The following is a 19186-nucleotide window of genomic DNA, read 5'->3' as shown; positions in this document are numbered from 1 at the left end:
GTAATATCTGCTTATATTAATTAATCAAACCAGGACAGTTATATAAAATGTGTCTTTGTTTTTCTTCCCTTCTTTCCTTCTATTTTTTCTTCAATAATAATATTCATAATTATCGTGTAGTATCAAGTATCATGATATTTTCCCTGTTCATTGTATATATATAAAATGTCATCTGTATAAAATATTATCAGACAGAGTAGTATAATCTGACTCTGTCTGATAATCAATACTTAAGACTATAATTAGACTACATAGATATTCTCATTTCCTTTCTAGATTTGAACGCCAAGGATAATAACGGGAATACTCCGCTCCATCTTGCAGTAGAAAGCGAGGCTCTCGAGTCTATCGAGTTCTTATTACAGCAGTAAGCATTTCATAATACTTTTTGGAGCTTCTTTCTATTAGTGTACTTCGGTACATTATATCGTAGATTAAAAATAAAGGTATACATAAATCTCTTAACCGGCTTCAACCGGTTTATTTTTTAAAGTTTATACTATATATTTACTATTTCTTTGTTTATATTTTATACTGTCTTGATATGGACACATGTTTTACGGTGGAGCGAGGGCATTATCTTGAAGACAGTACTTAATATGAACGTAGATGGATATAAACGACGAATGAAAAAATGTGGATGGATTATGTGAAAGATGATCTATAAATTAAGAGTAAGCTCAGATATACCTACAGGGATCAGTGGAAGATGATAGTATACTGCACCGACCGTAATAAATTGATGCAGGAAAGGTTTTGATGACATCATTTGGATGTCTCCATAACCCCATAGTTGTATACTCATAGAATACATATATCTCTGTATGGCCTATTTCAGAATATGTTACATGTGTTTCAGTTAAAAGTTGAGAAAAGGCAGAAAAATTACAGTGTTCGGAGGTATCCGCTGTTAATGGTAGTTGTGAAAACGTAACTCACAGAAGGCCAATTTTGTATTTATAATATTAGTAAGCATTTTAGATTTTTAGAATTTAAATTCAATGCAATTTTATTCTTATTTTTGCATCGCAAATGCTCTCTCCGAAAGGCGTCGAAAGAAAATTGAAACACGATTTCGCTCTCTCTGTGTCGAAGGAATTGAATGAAACGCTAACGTGACTCTAAGGCAACTTCACTTCTTTTTGTTCTATTTCCTTTCCTCAAATGTCAAAATGCAATAAATTTCCTCTACCTTTCACAGACACGTCGATACGAGTGCATTGAATGAGAAAACTCAGGCGCCTATACATCTGGCGAGTGAATTAAACAAGGTAAGAACTTAATTATTGTAATACTAAGTTTAGGTAACCGACACACACTTACGTTGAAATATAGTGCAGAGTAAAAGAGTTTGGTTATATCATATCAGCGCAAAGATAAAAAAAAGAACAATTTATGTCCTTATTTTTATCGATTCTTTTGTCTAGTAACCTTAGTGGACTTCGTAATAAGATCCTATTAAGGTTTCAATCTGAACAATGGTGCAGGTATGCATAAAGGAATAAAATAAGGTTTTATTTTTAAATATGTATATAGATACGAACTCTTAGATACCACTAAAAAGTCTGTTTCAATCGTTAACAAAAATGGTTCATTCATATTTTTTTATTATGGTTTCTTCATCATTAGTTTTCTTCTAATTATAAAGTAGTAAGAATGGTATATATATTTTATTCAGGCAATTTTTAATATTCTAATAAATTCTAATAAAACACCACAGTGTTATGTAATTTTACAATTGAAGTCTATAAAACAATTTATTAAGCTCGGTTACATTTCTATTGAACTAATTTGAATTTGAAAAAATCATCTCTCGGATCTCTATTCGGTTGAACTATATTTTGTTTTTATGAAATAATAATAGTACCTTACCATTTAATCTTTTATAAAGGTACTCATGATAAGTTTTAGTGAATATCGGAGGGTAGATTTAAACGAACGAAAAAGTTTTAACTTACTTCAACAATTGTACGCCAACTACCTTCCAGTTTAGAAATTTTCAGAGTGACTTTATACTTGAGTGACGAACTCAGTGTATTTGCAATTAGTCACTTCCCTTGCAGTTTTGTTGGTAGAATATTATTGAGTTATTCACTTTTTGTTCATATCTTTCAATATTAATATCAATTTTAAAATATATATATATATAGCTGTAAATGTTACGGTACTTATATAGAAATACAGTTTAATTGCAAACTAATTCGTTTCTTAAGTAGCTGCAAAAAGTGCTAAGTAATATACTAAAAAGGTAACTATAATTAAATAATATTATAACTTTTTATTAAATATGAAATGTTACGAATTTACTATATAACCTATTTAAACCGACAAATAGCTTGCTTTGTGCTTTGTAACATGCGTTTTAGTAGAATATAGGAAAGGAATTTATATGGTATACGAGCATAATATGTTGGTTCTCCGGAATTACAAAGCATTAGTGCTGTTCATGTATCAAGGTAACTTTTACCATCAGGTAGCTAACATAAGAAAGAAATGCCGGTGTCTAGCAAGTCTACATGCAATTTCGATTCAGATTCTTCTTGCTTATTGTGTAGTGCAACTACTCCTATTCTAATAACATTATTATTTATCTAATTAGTGTACTTCATTTTACTTTAGCTACAAGAAAGGATTAGACTAGCTACTTTTATGTGTTCGCAACACTTCAAAAGACAAAGTAATGCAAGACGGAGACAGACTTGATTCTATAAGAGACAAAGGGTGTATTAACTTTCACTTTTATAGTCATATTCTTATCAGAGGTCTTCTACCCCTGAAAAGAAATTTGTATTAAATTAATTTAAGTAAATCTATAATTAGGTAGTTCTGTATTTTTTACATGATTTGAATGACAAACAGGCTGACAAACACACCCACTGAGTGGTACCACTGCTGTCACGTCATCATGTGTTGTCTGTGGTTACCAACCCTGCGTTTATAATCCGTGGTCTTAAATATCAGACCTCCATACTGTGTCATTTTCTGCCGTATCTTACTCCTCAACTGAAACACAACTTATAAATAAACTGTTTGTCGACGGAAATAAATGATACAGAGATACACATTATTTTTATAACAAAGTATATACGATATAGATAGATGGACTAGTTTTAATTCCGGGTAAAAATATAAAAATAAAATAATACTGAGTAGCAACTTGATCTTATTACTACTACTAAGAATAATTCTTGAAGCGAATATAGCATTTTAATTGGACGTTTTCTTCAGTAAATAAGAATAATATAATTAAACAATATTTCCTCTGCAGAAAATCGTAGGTGTAAAGACGTAGAAGGAATTGTTTCTGCAGTATAAAATACATTATAAAAGGACATATAAAACTGATCCAGTTTAGTACATTTCAACATTAATAAACTGTCCACTATAGAGTACAGACCTGGTTAAGAAATAAAATATAAAAGATACTATTTTTAATGTTCAGGTAGCAGTTCTAGAAGTGTTTGCCAAATACAAATCTCAATTCAACGTTGATCTCGGCGGCGAACACGGCAGGACAGCCTTACATTTCGCCGCTATTCACGACCACGACTTATGTGCACGAATTCTGGTAAGTATTGTATTCTATATGGTATTCTTTTACTTTTATCACTGTTTCATCCATATAACATATGCTCGTATATTTTACTTCAAATTTGCTAGTATTTTACTTATACCTCTTTGCTTAGCTGCGGTGTAGTATTACTTATAGGTAATAGAATAATATCTGGTTGTTTCTGTACATTTAAACATTTTTGTTCATTGTTATCGTTGAGTCTTAAACTTTAGAGGAAATAGATTTACTCTTATTTATGAAACAATAATAATTTACAGTAGAAATAAAGTTTTTTTTATTATAATTATAGGTCATTTATATTCAGTGTAATGAATTTATAATGTTCATGTTCATCATAGACTTCTCATTTTTGCATATACATTTTACTTAAGGTCATACGTCTTATTTTAAAATCAATTATCGTCTCTGAATACTGTATCAACAGTAGGTAGCGTACTAAATGAGTCTATGGATCAAACAATGTTCGAATATGTTAATTATATTACTCGATAGTATAGTTGCCAACATTTAATTCACATTGTATCTGAACAGATAAATGACTTGGGTTCTGTATGGAATCGCCCTTGTAACAACGGGTACTATCCAATACATGAAGCCGCTAAAAACGCATCATCCAGGACCATGGAAGTATTTCTCCAGTGGGGGGAGTCGAAGGGTTGTACCAGAGAACAAATGATATCCCTCTACGACAATGAGGGGAATGTGCCATTGCATTCAGCTGTCCATAGCGGTGACATAAAAGCAGTTGAACTTTGCCTTAGTTCTGGCGCAAAGATATCTACTCAGCAACATGATTTATCTACACCTATCCATTTGGCTTGTGCCCAGGTAATTTGGTGTTATTTATAGAATATATTAATCTCTTCCGGTACTTAATTATGTGACAGGCTTTTTAATGCAAAGTCATATTACTTTGTTTTTATTTACTTATTAAAAAGTGATAAGTACTAAATATGAACGAATCATAGATAGATAGCTAGACTATATGAAAGATGGTAAAAGCAAAGTAAAACAATGGATCAGTGGATAATGACGTACTGCACCTTGACAAAGTAATGGGACAAAGACAAGGCAATTATGATAGAATTAAATAGGACCCCAGGCTACAAATAACTAGTCGTACTCAATATTCGTAATTATAATTAGGTCAAAGACGACTTTCAGATAGGTATGATTTCTCCTTGACTTTGTCATAAATGAAATTGTTAAAATGAGTTTGTAGCATATTTTAGTTGATCCTTTCCTTAGAATTTATTAATCCCAATTAAAATGAGATTAACTTTTTCGCCTAATTTGTATTTATTTCTAGATAATCTGCCAGACGGTAAATTTCCATGTTGGATTAACGTAACTAATGTTATTTTTTCTTTTACTTAATTCACCTTTATTATAGATAGTCAAGTTTATTAGGGAAACTATATTTTAGCTTTATTTTTGTAGCAGTATGAGATATAAAAAAACAATTTAGTTTAATACAAAAAGGATAGATATTTTATTGAACATGCTGTACCATGTGTATGTTGTATTTAGTTTTATTGGATTGGTAAATAATTTGTGAGCGACGCTAACATCTTTAACAAATTTTAGCGGTTAGCTCTCAAGATTCCCTTAGACTAAATACTTTATAACTGTAAATAGATTTTACACCTCTCATATATTGTACTCCTAACTAACACCAAATTTATAGTCCATGAGGCAGGGATGAATCTTAATGACACAAATCTGAAATATTTTACGAGTTTTCGTACGAGATATAGTTGGTCATGAAAATCTGTTGCTGGCTGCATTGTATAATTATGTTATTCATTTTTATACTCGTTTTCTTAACAGGGAGCTCTAGATATCGTAAAACTGATGTTTGCAATGCAGCCCAAAGAGAAAATGGCTTGCTTGACATCCTGTGATGTTCAAAAGATGACGCCACTGCACTGCGCCGCCATGTTTGATCATCCGGATATTGTGAACTATCTGATTATTGAAGGCTCCGACATAAATCCATTGGACAAAGAGAGAAGATCGCCATTACTGCTCGCAGCATCTAGAGCTGGCTGGAGAACTGTTCACGTACTGGTAAGTCTCATTATGATTTCTTATAAATAGAGATAGATAAGTATACAGTTTTTAAATTTCATCATTGTTATCTTCATTAAAGAATTAAATTTTTATGTAATTGGATAAGCAATCAAACTAATATTAAGTGGTAACCGTCGCCTATAGTTTAGCATGATTACAATTGGCACAGGAATTAGGTATATTATGACGCTAGCTGGATTGACGTTGCCTTTACTGAAGACATAAGAAAGACCTTTGTATTCTGCAATTAAATATTTCAAATTAGTTTCCTATGAAACATTTCTTTCCTTTATTCATGTATGGATAATTTCTATGACGAGAGATCTTTGACTGGCAGCGAATCAAAAATAGGTCGCAATTTAAACGTGGTCTAGAACGTTCGTATCATCAGTAATTCATTATCTTCACACTCCTACTTCCCAGGTACTGGTATTATAAAAACAGCTTTCTTAAATGTTTCTCTAGCATGCTTTAAAATTTTTATCATTACATGGACAAACGCCAATAAAAAACAACCGATTCTTTTCTAATAGAAATTTTCATCTTAATATTTTTTTAAGGTCTTCTATGTTACTATGCTATATAATGAATGAGAGACAATAAAACATACATGTGTATTCATATTCATATTATATTTATAATAACATTTTCCAGAAACGTCTATAAAAATTGATTCTGTGCGTATCATTATAACTGAAAATAGTGTGCCGACCCTATTAACTTATATGATCCCTACTAAAGTGTCTCTTCAATACGATGTATAGCACCCAGGCTTATACTTGCTTATATGACAATAATCCGAAACAAATTTGAATAGAATATATTATCGATCGTCATCTTTAAAAATTGCATGTGAAACTTTGTCGTGTTTTGGAAGGTACTTGGTTGTTTTTAAAAGGTATCGGTTAAAGAATTAACTAACAGAATAAAATCACGTACAATAACATTCTATGTAAAATTTTATTTATTGTTTCAAGTGAAATAATTTTTTCAATATTCAGTGAATCGAAAGAATTTTTAGTTGCACAACATTTCAATATTATTTAGTCTTCATTTAAATGGTTTCCATAAACGAATTTATTTTTGGTATTCTTTCAATACACAGAATAGAATTACTTATATTTAAAACCTTATCTATTGTTTAATATATTATTCTAGTAGGTACTTAACATATGAGTAACAAATTTATTTTTTCATACATCTGATAAACTGCAGAGATATATAATATACCCAATACTATATTTTTCCAATTTTGTATTTTAAAGTACTATTAATGTATGTAGGTACATCAGCCATAGTACTTAAATATATTGAAAGCTACAGTGACTACAGAGTTAGATATATTACCCTAAACTCTTTTTCTAAAATTTAAATAAGCCTTCTAACATCTACTTACCCACAGAATATATCAGGGGTAACTAGTATCAAAAAGTTTTTAAGATTTCAATTTCTAAAGAAAACTTCTTCACTTCATTGTTGTTTAATCGTACCTATTATTTTAAATGTTTTCTGAATTTCTTTTAATGTACTTATGTACTTATATACTTAATGTATATTTATATCTCGTGTAATCTTGATTGTTAAAGTTATATCTTTATGATAACTTGTAGTTATACGACAACTCTGTTTCAATGAATATGTATGACCTTTCTTATTGTTAATTACTTGGTTCTTGTAATTATTTACCTACTTCGCCAATGGATTTGCAATACAGAGAAATATCAAGTGTCTTCGTATATATAATAGTATAAAATGGTGCAAGACACCATTTTATACCATATCGGTAATACGTGACAAATTGGGACAAGGATAGGCTGGTAGAATTTGTCGCTCTGATATACATAAATCTCTATGAGGAGAATTAGACCATATTTTTTTTTTATTTCTCATGTGATAGATCCAACTGGGAGCTGACATACAACTTAAAGATATCAATTCGAGGAACGTTCTTCATCTGGTCGTGATGAACGGCGGGCGACTGGAAGATTTCGCTGCTCATTGCAAAGTACGTATTATTCTTTATATGACTTTAATATATTTAATTCAATAAAGAACTATTAACACAAATAATTTGATAAATTATACTTTATCAAACTATTTGAGTTAATAGTTACTTATATTTATTATTAATGTAAGTTTTTAAAAACATTGAGTAATCTGTAGTAAAGTAGACATTTTTACTTAAAAATATTCCAATTTTAATCGATTCGAAAACAGATACTCTGGGTTAGATCTTTTTGCACTTTATTAAGTAAATATTATAAAAAATATATTTTTAATTGCTGGGTGACCTTGTATCTTACCTTGTTTTGACCGATAACTGTGTATTGATAAATTCCTTTGTTTCTAATAAACCATGAAATATTCTTAGGGATGATAGATATTTACTTGTGGTCTAGACGGAAAGTAAAAGGTGGAAATATATCCTTAGAAATAAAAATTATACATATTGCAAAAATAGTAATTAAATTTGGCTGTATATTGCAATATAATTCCAACTATTTATTTAATAAAAATAGGCTACATACTTATTACCAATAATGTTTTTCTCAATATTGGGAAATAAAGAAGGATTAATGAAATCGACATTGAAAATAATTAGATAAAAAACGAAAAAAATTGTTTCCCAATTTTTCCAGATAAGCTTATTCTGAACATCTTGTTATGACGCAGTTGATGGATCATGGGAAATCTTAGTTTATAAATCTAAAATTATTTTAATCCGCGATTCTATGGATTTATAAATACTTGCATGATATTTTTATAGCATTATACTTCTTTCTTTGGAAAAAAGAAATAATACAAAAAATCAGAAAGGACTAGTCTAAGTTACGTTATAAATTATAATATATATCTACCCTCAATTATTAATTATTTCAGAGTCATACAGATACAGGTTTTTCACTTAATGTCAGTTAAAATATTCATAATTTTTTTCTTAAACTGATAGATAATTTCGTAAAATACTTTTCTACAGCCATGGTAAAAGAATAATTCTGTGGTTGTTTACGTAGTTTCTGCCTCTTTAGTCTTTAGTAGATTTCAGTGTAGAATATCAAAGAATAACTTTAAAATGAAGATTAATTAACACGTCTAGGTGTTTGGCCATGATGCCGTAATTATAAGGATGTTAATGATAGACATGGTCGTTTGTTTATGGTACATAATATATATTATATACAAACATTTTTATTTACAAATACTCGCAACTTTGTACACTTGATATTCTGAATAAGATTTTTCTTTAATAATAATTTTGTTTTTAAATCGATTGGAACAAAAATAGACAAAAATGTTAATAAATTTTATCATAATACAACAGTTTACTAAATCGGTTACGTTATTTTTAATATCGCTTGCGGAAGCACACAGATAAACTGACTAAATTTTTAACAATTATTTAAGGTTTTATCACATAAGATTCCTAATAATATTATTTCGCCCTAATACATAGGGGTTAAAGTATGAAATTGCCGATTTGTATTGAAAAATTGAAACTAGTTTTTTTTTAAGATGTGATATATTTATTTAATTAAATCCATTATCTATACAATTGCTGCTATCTAATCGGAAGTTCATTTATGCGTTTATCATGTATTTATAATCTACCATACAGCGATCAGTTACATTTATATTATAGGTATAGATTTGCAATGCACTTAATACATAGTAGCGCTGTTTATCAGTCAATCATTAAGCAGCACTAAATTATTGTTAAAGGTGTAGAAAAACAATGTAGTACTTAATCAGATTTCAATCATTACGTTATCAGTCATCATCATCATTTATCATTTGGCGTGTAAACATTGATTTCGGTAGTTGTTTTAACAACCGAAAACATTGTAACTGATAGAGATGCTGATCATATATCCTGTAATGGTATTGCGAAGCGTACCTACCCTGGTGTCTATTAAATCATCTTAAAATGGGATAAATAAGAACCATTTTATATTACAAAAATCATTATTAATTGAATAATTACATCTATAATATGATCTAATCTACCTTTTTTATAATGGTCGTACATTTTTTTGTTTGTTAACGGTTTTTCCATCATCTGTGAGTATATCAGAAGTATTCAAACTAATCAAACTGATTTAAACTCATAAGTTTTGAATACTAAGTCTAGATTGTAAAGTTACTGAGGTAGAAAAATAGTGGTATGCGTGGGGTACCTCTATCTCAATGATAAGCAGTTTGCTTTGTTGTTGATGTGATGTGCTTCATAAATAGTGAAATTACATGGTACGAAGGCATTACATTTGCATTACATCTAGTCATGCCTGTAAGTTAAGTCAGTCTTCATGTTTCTCTGTGGTAGGCATATAGATTCATTTATATAGGTGACCTTAACACATTACACGAGGCCCGTCAACTTATGTACTTAAATATTTATTTATTCCACTGATATAAAAAAGAACTATTCTACGATTCTCAAATTAATTAAATCTATTATATTTTAGAATCGATGCGATAAAAGCCTTGCGAAGCTCCTAAACGAAAAAGATAGTACCGGCTGTTCACCGCTGCACTACGCCAGTCGAGAAGGTCACATCAGGTCCTTGGAGAATCTGATTCGTCTTGGAGCTTGCATTAATCTGAAGAACAATAACAACGAGAGTCCTTTGCATTTCGCTGCCAGGTATTTATGAATTTTATGTATAGTTTAGTTTAACGACTCTAATGGTGCAGTTTCGATACTTCAAAAGGCCACGGCTTCGATTTTTGCAGAATACAATATCTACTGGTAGATCCTGGTACGTTTTTTATTCATTTACATGAAAATATATTTAGTAAGTTTCATAGTACAAATTCTGGTTAATATTTTCCTATGTAATAAGGGAAGTACTATCATTAATTGAAAATTAATTAATTTTTTAACATTTAAAATGCTGTATCATATTTCTTATGGTAATTTTGGTTTAAAAACGAAATTAGTTTCTGACATTTGTAAAATCTGAGACCAAATAAAAAAAATATAATGTGGTAAGATTTCCATCAGAAACTTTAATGATTTTTCCTATATTAGTTATCCAATAGAAACTTCAACTCAACAATTAAATATCTAAATTGGTTTCATGAAAACATATTTCTATATTTATTTATAGTTCATAAAATTGTTTATGTGTACTCTAATCAGTACGAAAAATCATGAATAATTATAGTATCTTTTTTATAAAATAACTATTAATTCATATGAGCTATATTGATTACAGATACGGCCGATTTAATACTGCCTGCCAACTGTTAGATTCTGACAAAGGCACATTCATTATCAACGAAAGTGACGGGGAAGGTCTTACTCCTCTCCATATCGCATCACGGGAAGGTCACACAAGGGTTGTCCAATTGCTTCTCAATAGAGGTGCTTTGCTGCACCGAGACCATAATGGTAGAAACCCACTGCACCTGGCGGCTATGAGCGGTTACACACAAACCATTGAACTACTGCATTCAGTTCATTCACATCTTCTGGACCATATGGATAAAGATGGGGTAAGTAGTAAGGTTAGGAATATGTAATTTTTTTTATACCACGTAGGTGGCAAACAAGCATACGGCCCTGATGGTAGACGGTTACCGCAGCCTATGGACGCCTGAAACAACAGGGGTGTCACATACGCGTTGCCGACCCTTAAGAAACCTTAATATAACCTTCCTGACATGCATGAAACTCCATGCTGTAGTCTCTCGAGAAAATTGGAATAGCAAACAAGTTTATAGGCTCATCTGATAACTGTCGCCTATATGCAACAGCACAATGGACATCACGTTGTGATACGACTCATGCATTGCCATTCCAGAGTAATTAAGAAGTCATTTCTCTTATGGAGTAACTTCACTGTCAAGTCGCACTTTACAATCGAAACATAGGTAACGAGAAGCAAGGGGCTCGGCGGCTGATATAGGTTAGAGTGATTCAATATAGATGGGGCTATGTGTATTGTCTTATATTATTGTTATTATAATTACAATAAAATGTGACTTGTGATAAAAAGTACTTTTATACCTCTTTTAGAATACTCCTCTACATCTAGCTACCATGGAGAACAAACCTCGCTCTATAGCACTGCTTCTTTCAATGGGGTGCAAACTCTGCTATAATAACTTGGACATGAGCGCTATTGACTATGCAATATATTATAAATTCCCTGAAGCCGCGTTGGCTATGGTCACCCATGAACAACGGTACTTATTTATTATTATTTATTTATAACATTAATGTTAAAAACTATGTCATAAATACATAAAATTAATTAATTTATTACATTATTAATTTCTTTTTGTTTTCAATAGAGAGCATAAAATTAATGATTTCTACACTATAGTCAAGAACCAAATTGAAAAATTCATTACAAATTTTTTGCAAGTAAATATCCAAATTTTAAACACAAATTAATATACTTTATACTTGATAATACATTGAACATAATATACATATATTATTGTAGTAACATACGAAAAGTAAACCTCGTTAATAATAAATTCGTAATGATAACATAGCGACATATATTTCTAGAGCAAAGGAAGTGATGGCTCTTCGATCTGATCGTCATCCCTGCGTTACATTAGCTCTCATCGCCGCCATGCCCCGGGTATTCGAAGCTGTACAGGACAGGTGCATCACGAAAGCTAATTGCAAGAAGGATTCTAAAAGCTTTTACGTGAGTCCAGCAATATAATAATTTTACACTGATTTGAAGAAAATACCTTTTAATAATAATATAATTCTTGTATTTATGTTTAATTTATTTATAATGGTCTATATTTTTTTATTTATTACAAACATATCTATTTTTGATGCAATGATAATATTTTTTGCCTTCAATTACAAATACCGTAGGGATTGTCACGAGTCGAAGTTGAGATGAATTTTGTAGTTGAAATATTATATATATGTATATATAGGTACTAACATTATAATATATAGTAATCCAAGTTAATAGTCATAAAGGTAAATACTTAGTCAAATTACTGAAGAATAAATCTCTTATTAAATTTTATAAGTAAAGAATTTAGTGGCGTTTCGAACTTCGCTTTTCTATTTATTTTACTAACAAGATATTAGTTTTATTTGTAAAATTGTATTAATTGTTTAGCAACGAGCTGCTATTAAGCATGTAAATTAAAATAATCTTGCAAAATTTAGATCAAGTACAACTTCGAAGCACTGTGTCCTCGATTGGAGGACGAAGATGGCAACGATAAGAGAACAGACAACGTTCTTAAATCGCAGAAATCACCTTTGCCAGCCCTAAACGTAAGTTATTTCAATGTAATAAGATACTATATTTATTTAATGTTTCTCACTTGGTACAGATTAGGTACTCGTTCAAATTCTACCAGCGCTCGAAACTTGAGGTAGATGCGCTAAGATTGGCGCTGAATGACCCCAAATACCGACCAGAACCGTTGTGTGTAATCAACGTGAGTGGAAAGTACTACAGTACTCATACAATAGCTTGTTTGTCCGTCCGTGAATGCCATGGATTCTGAAAAGATATTTTTTTGATATTTTTAAAAATTCTTATAACGTGTAGTTTGGGATGATTTTTCAAAAGCTTCAGTAGTGTAGAATTGATAACCAATGATTTAATTTTTATGTATTATTAAATTACTCCTTTAATGATTTCTGAACATAGTTAATTTAAAATTATGCGCTTTTTATCATATTTATTATAGTATTTTATATAAAGCAATTTCAATTAAAGAATACAAATGTTACTTACTACTTTATACTAAACTTAGGTATTTGATTTTTATCGACGTTTATATTTTGCGATTAATTGAATATTTGCTTAAATGTCTCGGTAGTTTAAAGAACAATATTATATACGTATAATATAATACGTAGGTATATATAGGTTCCCTAGTTTCATTCTTAGGTTTGGCTATTTAGGTCAACCTCAAATATTGAGGCAGGCTATTTACGCTTACACCATAACATTTATTAAATTTAGATATACTAAAATGGCCTACATACGATACTAAAATATTTGTATTACATTTAATACACTAATGATTCTGTATTTTTTAAAATTTATACACTTGCACACTTGAAAAGAATAAAAACTGAGTTTTTATCAGTTTTTCTTAGCTCGAACCTACGTCCATATTAGATATATTATTTTGATTTGATTTGATATGCGATTTCACTTGATATGAAGGGCATTATCATATGTTGTGAACTGACTTGTGAAATCGCTTCAATTTTCATTTGATGAGTAAAGATTCATTTACCCGCCAGTTATTATCCCTATCTTTATAGTCTTTTATTTTGTCTACTCTACTAAAGCTTTTGACAAATCAATTAGAGTAGTATATATACTACCACTGCTGAAGATATTAGTAACACCATGGTATTCAATCACGTTTGTATATTAGCCACGCTTATATCTCACCTTATGACACACATGGATATGGTCTTTGGTGGTTGGATTGTTATGTATGCTTCGTGTAAATAATTTAACAATATCACTGTTGATATGCACACCAGGAACTTTGAAGAGCTCCATTAACACCAATCATAAAAGGATTTATTTTGTCCTAGCAAGGCCAGCGAATACTATCACATATATATTTTTGTTTATAAAGTGATTGTAATAAAACAAAGATAAAATTTAAAGTATACTTTACCAAAGCTTTACGTTCCATTATGAAAACCGTGTCTATTTTAGTTGTTATTGAGATTATCGCGAAAAAACATACTGACAAACAGGCCAACGTTCTAACATTCCTTGTGTTTAGTTCTATTAGATTAGTAAACTTCCCTAATAGACATCATTGAACTGATTTTTGTTTTCGTATAAATTAACCATTGAATTGAAAAGGTATGTTTTTGTAAGCTGGTAACAAATAAATAAATGCATTATGATTGGTGTGATGCGGGAGTATTTAGTCTCTGCCATGTTAAACATTTTGGTAATTAAAATTTATTATTATGTATCAACTTCAGCATAGTTATTAAGTTGTCTGCATGGTTTGTTACTTTTTTATTATATTCTGCCTAGGCAAACAAACTATGTTCTGTGCGGATAGTGATAGTGCAGCAAAATTACAAGGTTGAGATGTACAACAACTTAATACTCAACAAATGACAACACATATGAAGTACCACATACTTCAATTGTATTAAGTGATGATCATAATGTTGTTCATGTACTAATATATTGGTGACGGCTACACTTATCATCAAATGGGGTGTTCCAAAAACTTCAACCCATAACTTGGTTGGCATTCCGAATTCAGAAATTATGTTATTAATGATACCCGTTTATTGATATGTATTGTTGTATGTTATTGGAATATTAAATCTGATGGATAAGTGGTAACTATAGGCTATACATATTAACAACGTTAACTCCCGTGATATAACACATGCATCATCTCTTATAATTTCACTGCCTTATCTTATTCTTCAACCAAAACGCAGCCTATTAAATAACAAGGCAGTTCAAATAAGTGAGACTAATACACACAAACGATTTTTTTACAAAGTCTGCCTCGGTAAACTGATTCATGGTAAGTATATGATGAATATGTTAATTTTTACCGTTTACAGGCAATGGTAGCTCATGGACGCGTTGAATTACTAGCTCACCCACTGAGCCAGAAGTATCTGCAAATGAAGTGGAACTCATATGGAAAATACTTTCATTTGGCAAATTTGTTATTTTACTGCTTTTACCTAACATTTGTAACAATTTACGCGTACCTGTTGATGATAAGTGCTATACCAACGGTTGTTACATCGCACGCGCAGAAGATCCATAAAGAAATGAATACTACTAGCAGTGCCAATAACAATGATACTTCTGGATTTCATGCTGGTAATGACTTTTTGTACTTATAGCTTTAAAATTCTTTTGTTCTTTTTTCATTTAGCTGTTCAACTTTATTTATTTAATTTGTATTTATTAGTTTAGTATTAATTAAAGGACTATAAAAAACTACACCGTCATTCATCGTCTTAATTTAATGCTAAATTACTTTTTTATATAACTGGAAGAGCAAACTAGTTGATAGCATACCTGATGGTAAATGCTAATAATCGGCCATATATCAATCCCTAAGATCACCTTAACATTCTGAAGTGCTAAGGCGTTATGCTACCATATAAAAAATATCGAATAAGTAACATAAAAAATTTTCATATTTGTTAAAATAACATAAAAATTAATCTGTGTTGTAGAATTTGAGATCGTCGTAGCTATGTACACCAGCACGATTTGCATTCTTGTCTACAACGCCATCTGCTTGGTCCGAGAAGCTGTTAACATTAAGGAACAAAAATGGCGCTACTTCGTGGACCCCTCAAACTTCATATCTTGGACCCTCTACATCTCCTCCACGCTTATGGTTCTCCCCGCATTGACTGGCAATTACACTGACTTACAGGTAATACATAAAACTAAAGAATTGAAATAAAATTAAAATATAAACAATTTTATATATGTATATTATTTTACTAATACGAAGTGTTGCAGCTTTGCCAATAGTACGGACACAAGGTATTTCAATATTACGATAAATAAAACATGTTGAAATTGCTGCGTAGTGTAATATCTTAAATTAGTTAGTTACTTTATTTTAATTAGTTATATAGCACGCAGATTTCTTAATCTACGTACACGCTTTTCAAACCCTAGCCTGAAAACAATACCCAACGTATCAGCTTAAAGATACCTTATAAATTTCTATATTATCTCTTTATAGATTTTATTTTTTTCCGCTAAATTGATACAAGCTAATTAATCTCTTGTTTACAGTTTTCTGCTGCTGCTCTTACTGTATTCTTGGCATGGTTCGAACTCCTACTGCTCCTTCAGAGGTTCGACCAAGTTGGTATCTACGTGGTGATGTTCCTGGAAATCTTGCAGACCCTCATCAGAGTGCTGATGATCTTCTCCATACTGATCATTGCATTTGGATTCTCCTTTTTCATTCTACTCACTAAAGTGGGTTTTCAGCTAGCGTATTTTTTTGTAATATTTTATCAATGCTTTGCACCTCTAAATAACGTTAATTTGTAATTAAAATTAACATTATTTGGAGATGTTTTTTTATAAATGGTAGGCAATTATACTTTGGCTTGCGTTCATGACGTCATGAAATTTTAGACATATCTGTAGCGATTATTACAAAAATATATTATTTGGTATGTTCTTTATTTAGAATTACATTAACTATTTAGAATTAGAAATTTATTAACTAACAATAATTCTAAACAGAGATCTACTCAAGTATCAATAGCTGAAATACATATATTATCACAATAGTAGCAATAATATATGCATTTCAGTTATTGATATTCATTAATAATTATCAAGTCTGAACGCAAAAGCGAATTATACTGGCCAAGCGAATATTTTTAGTCTATTCTACCCTCTATCGTATACTGACTTAACTTATTTTCAGGGTCAACACTTGGCTTTCAATAGCGTTTCAATGGCTTTAATGAGGACATTTTCTATGATGCTGGGCGAAATTGATTTCGTTGGAACATATGTCATTCCATATTACAAAGATGATGCCGATATTCTGCTACCATTCCCATTTCCAACATTTCTGATCTTGGGCCTGTTCATGGTACTGATGCCGATATTGTTGATGAATCTGCTCATTGGTTTGGCTGTAGGCGACATTGAGAGTGTAAGGAGGAATGCGCAACTGAAACGTTTGGCTATGCAGGTAATTATTAAAAATAATTTTATTTAGCTTATATATATTGACACAACTGATATCCCAGATGGGGATAGAAGCATTGTAAATTATCGACTTTATGTTCAAGATAATAGTTGTCATTATCATTATTTAGTAGTTTACTACCCGAATCTGACCAAAAAAGGTTGTGAGTTCAATATTGCCAAAAATATTTATTCCAAAGGTGGCGGTAGGTCATGTCATGGTATTGTATGTATGTATCCATAACAGCTTGTATTTATCTAATTTATGAAATGGCGGTAGTACCTATAGATATTAACCCGAAAATGTTTGTATTTTTATCTTTGTTCAAAGGTGGTGTTACATACTGAGCTGGAAAGGAAACTGCCAACTGTACTGTTTGAAAAGGTAGACAAAGACGAACTGATTGAATACCCGAATACAAACAAATGCAAACTCGGAATACTCGATTTCATCTTGAGAAAATGGTTCTGCGATCCGTTTACTGATGATGGTAAGTTAATAAAGTATTTCTAAATTATAGCTACTAATTATTAGGATAAATGTACATAAATCTATCCAAGTAATCGGATTCATATTTTGAAATTATACAAAATAAATGGAAATTTAAAGGAAAATTTTATTTTAATTACTGAGTACTCTTATTCAAATAAGAGTTCACTGTCATTTCACTAGTCATTTAAATTACTGATTTCATTTTATTCATTACAGTTTAAGATTTTATTTTTTTAGATTGATTATATTTTTTAAGAAATCACTAACTATTTTCTATTTTTATTCAAGTTGGCTTAGATTTGGTGTTGGAGAGCAACGAGGATTACATCGCATCTGAATTGGCCAAGCAAAAGCGTCGCATTCGCGAGATATCTCAGCTACTGGAGCAACAGCATACTCTTGTCAGACTGATTGTGCAGGTAAGTACCTCTAGATATTAAGTTCTTCAGAGGAATACTTTATACAAATCTGCAAAGTAGTAGTCACGGTAATCTCATTCGCATTAAATTCAGCAATTAACTCATCAGCTTTTTTTTTGGTGTGAAGTGTGAGAGACAGCAGTGAAGTTACAGGATGTGTTAGTGGTACCATTATCCAACATTGTTTCTAGGATTGGTATTACATGGCAACAGTTCAAATAACTATTAATGTAGACACCCGCAATTATCCTATTTACGTCCTTAATAAATAAAAATTATTTTGACAATTTGATTCACTTCGAAATACATGTCATAAAATATTAAAAATTAATCTTAAAAAGAATTAACATTATGCAGAAGGTAAATTAATTAACTCGGTATATAAAGGACATAATTATATTATTATGTCGTTCCTTTTGTAGAAAATGGAAATTAAGACCGAAGCGGATGACGTTGACGAAGGTGTGTCACCAAAGGATACAAAGGTCGTTCCTCGTTGGAGTTCACCTAGGATCCGTAAAAAACTCCGCTCGGCACAGTCTATGAACAAGGCAGTTTAAATATGTTCTACCCCACATTTCGTTTATAATTTTATGTTTTCACTGCTGTTTTATTTTAATTTCGACTCATTCCATAATTAGCATCGTAAAAGTGACATTGTATCTAAAACGTGTATGTAGCAAATAATTGTAGAAATTTCGAATGTAGTAAGTTGTAGTTTTGGTCTATGAATAACATCTAAGAATAAAGCAGTGATCAGCAGTGGCATAATACGCACCTACTTTATAACAATTGCTCAACTATTTGATAAATTAGATTTAGATATATATGTATGATCTTTGACAAATACCTATCTACTTACATTAAACAATTAAACATAAAATACTATAATTTACGAAACTATCGCGCTATTGAAGTGGAATATTTTGCTGCAACATCT

At 30.8% G+C, this 19186-nt stretch overlaps 1 protein-coding gene across 1 annotated transcript in view; it reads left to right on the top strand.

Moving 5' to 3' along the window:
• Nucleotides 1-18806, top strand: part of LOC131849099 (transient receptor potential cation channel subfamily A member 1) — a 40502-nt gene extending 21696 nt beyond the window's left edge. The window contains exons 3-20 of the mRNA XM_059199085.1: nt 277-367; nt 1202-1271; nt 3443-3568; nt 4106-4402; nt 5405-5644; nt 7545-7652; nt 10111-10289; nt 10864-11143; nt 11667-11836; nt 12168-12312; nt 12968-13075; nt 15210-15477; nt 15840-16045; nt 16417-16605; nt 17066-17338; nt 17666-17825; nt 18116-18246; nt 18669-18806. Of these exons, the coding sequence (XP_059055068.1) occupies nt 277-367; nt 1202-1271; nt 3443-3568; nt 4106-4402; nt 5405-5644; nt 7545-7652; nt 10111-10289; nt 10864-11143; nt 11667-11836; nt 12168-12312; nt 12968-13075; nt 15210-15477; nt 15840-16045; nt 16417-16605; nt 17066-17338; nt 17666-17825; nt 18116-18246; nt 18669-18806 (3179 nt within the window). The remainder of the gene's footprint in view (nt 1-276; nt 368-1201; nt 1272-3442; nt 3569-4105; nt 4403-5404; nt 5645-7544; nt 7653-10110; nt 10290-10863; nt 11144-11666; nt 11837-12167; nt 12313-12967; nt 13076-15209; nt 15478-15839; nt 16046-16416; nt 16606-17065; nt 17339-17665; nt 17826-18115; nt 18247-18668) is intronic.
• Nucleotides 18807-19186: the final 380 nt, after the last annotated feature.

Source organism: Achroia grisella, unplaced genomic scaffold (assembly GCF_030625045.1).
Source record: "Achroia grisella isolate CSIRO2021 unplaced genomic scaffold, CSIRO_AGI_Agris_v1 utg640, whole genome shotgun sequence".
Taxonomy (NCBI): domain Eukaryota; kingdom Metazoa; phylum Arthropoda; class Insecta; order Lepidoptera; family Pyralidae; genus Achroia; species Achroia grisella.
Note: the sequence above shows the minus strand (reverse complement) of the source record. Positions and strands in the feature narration are given on the sequence as shown.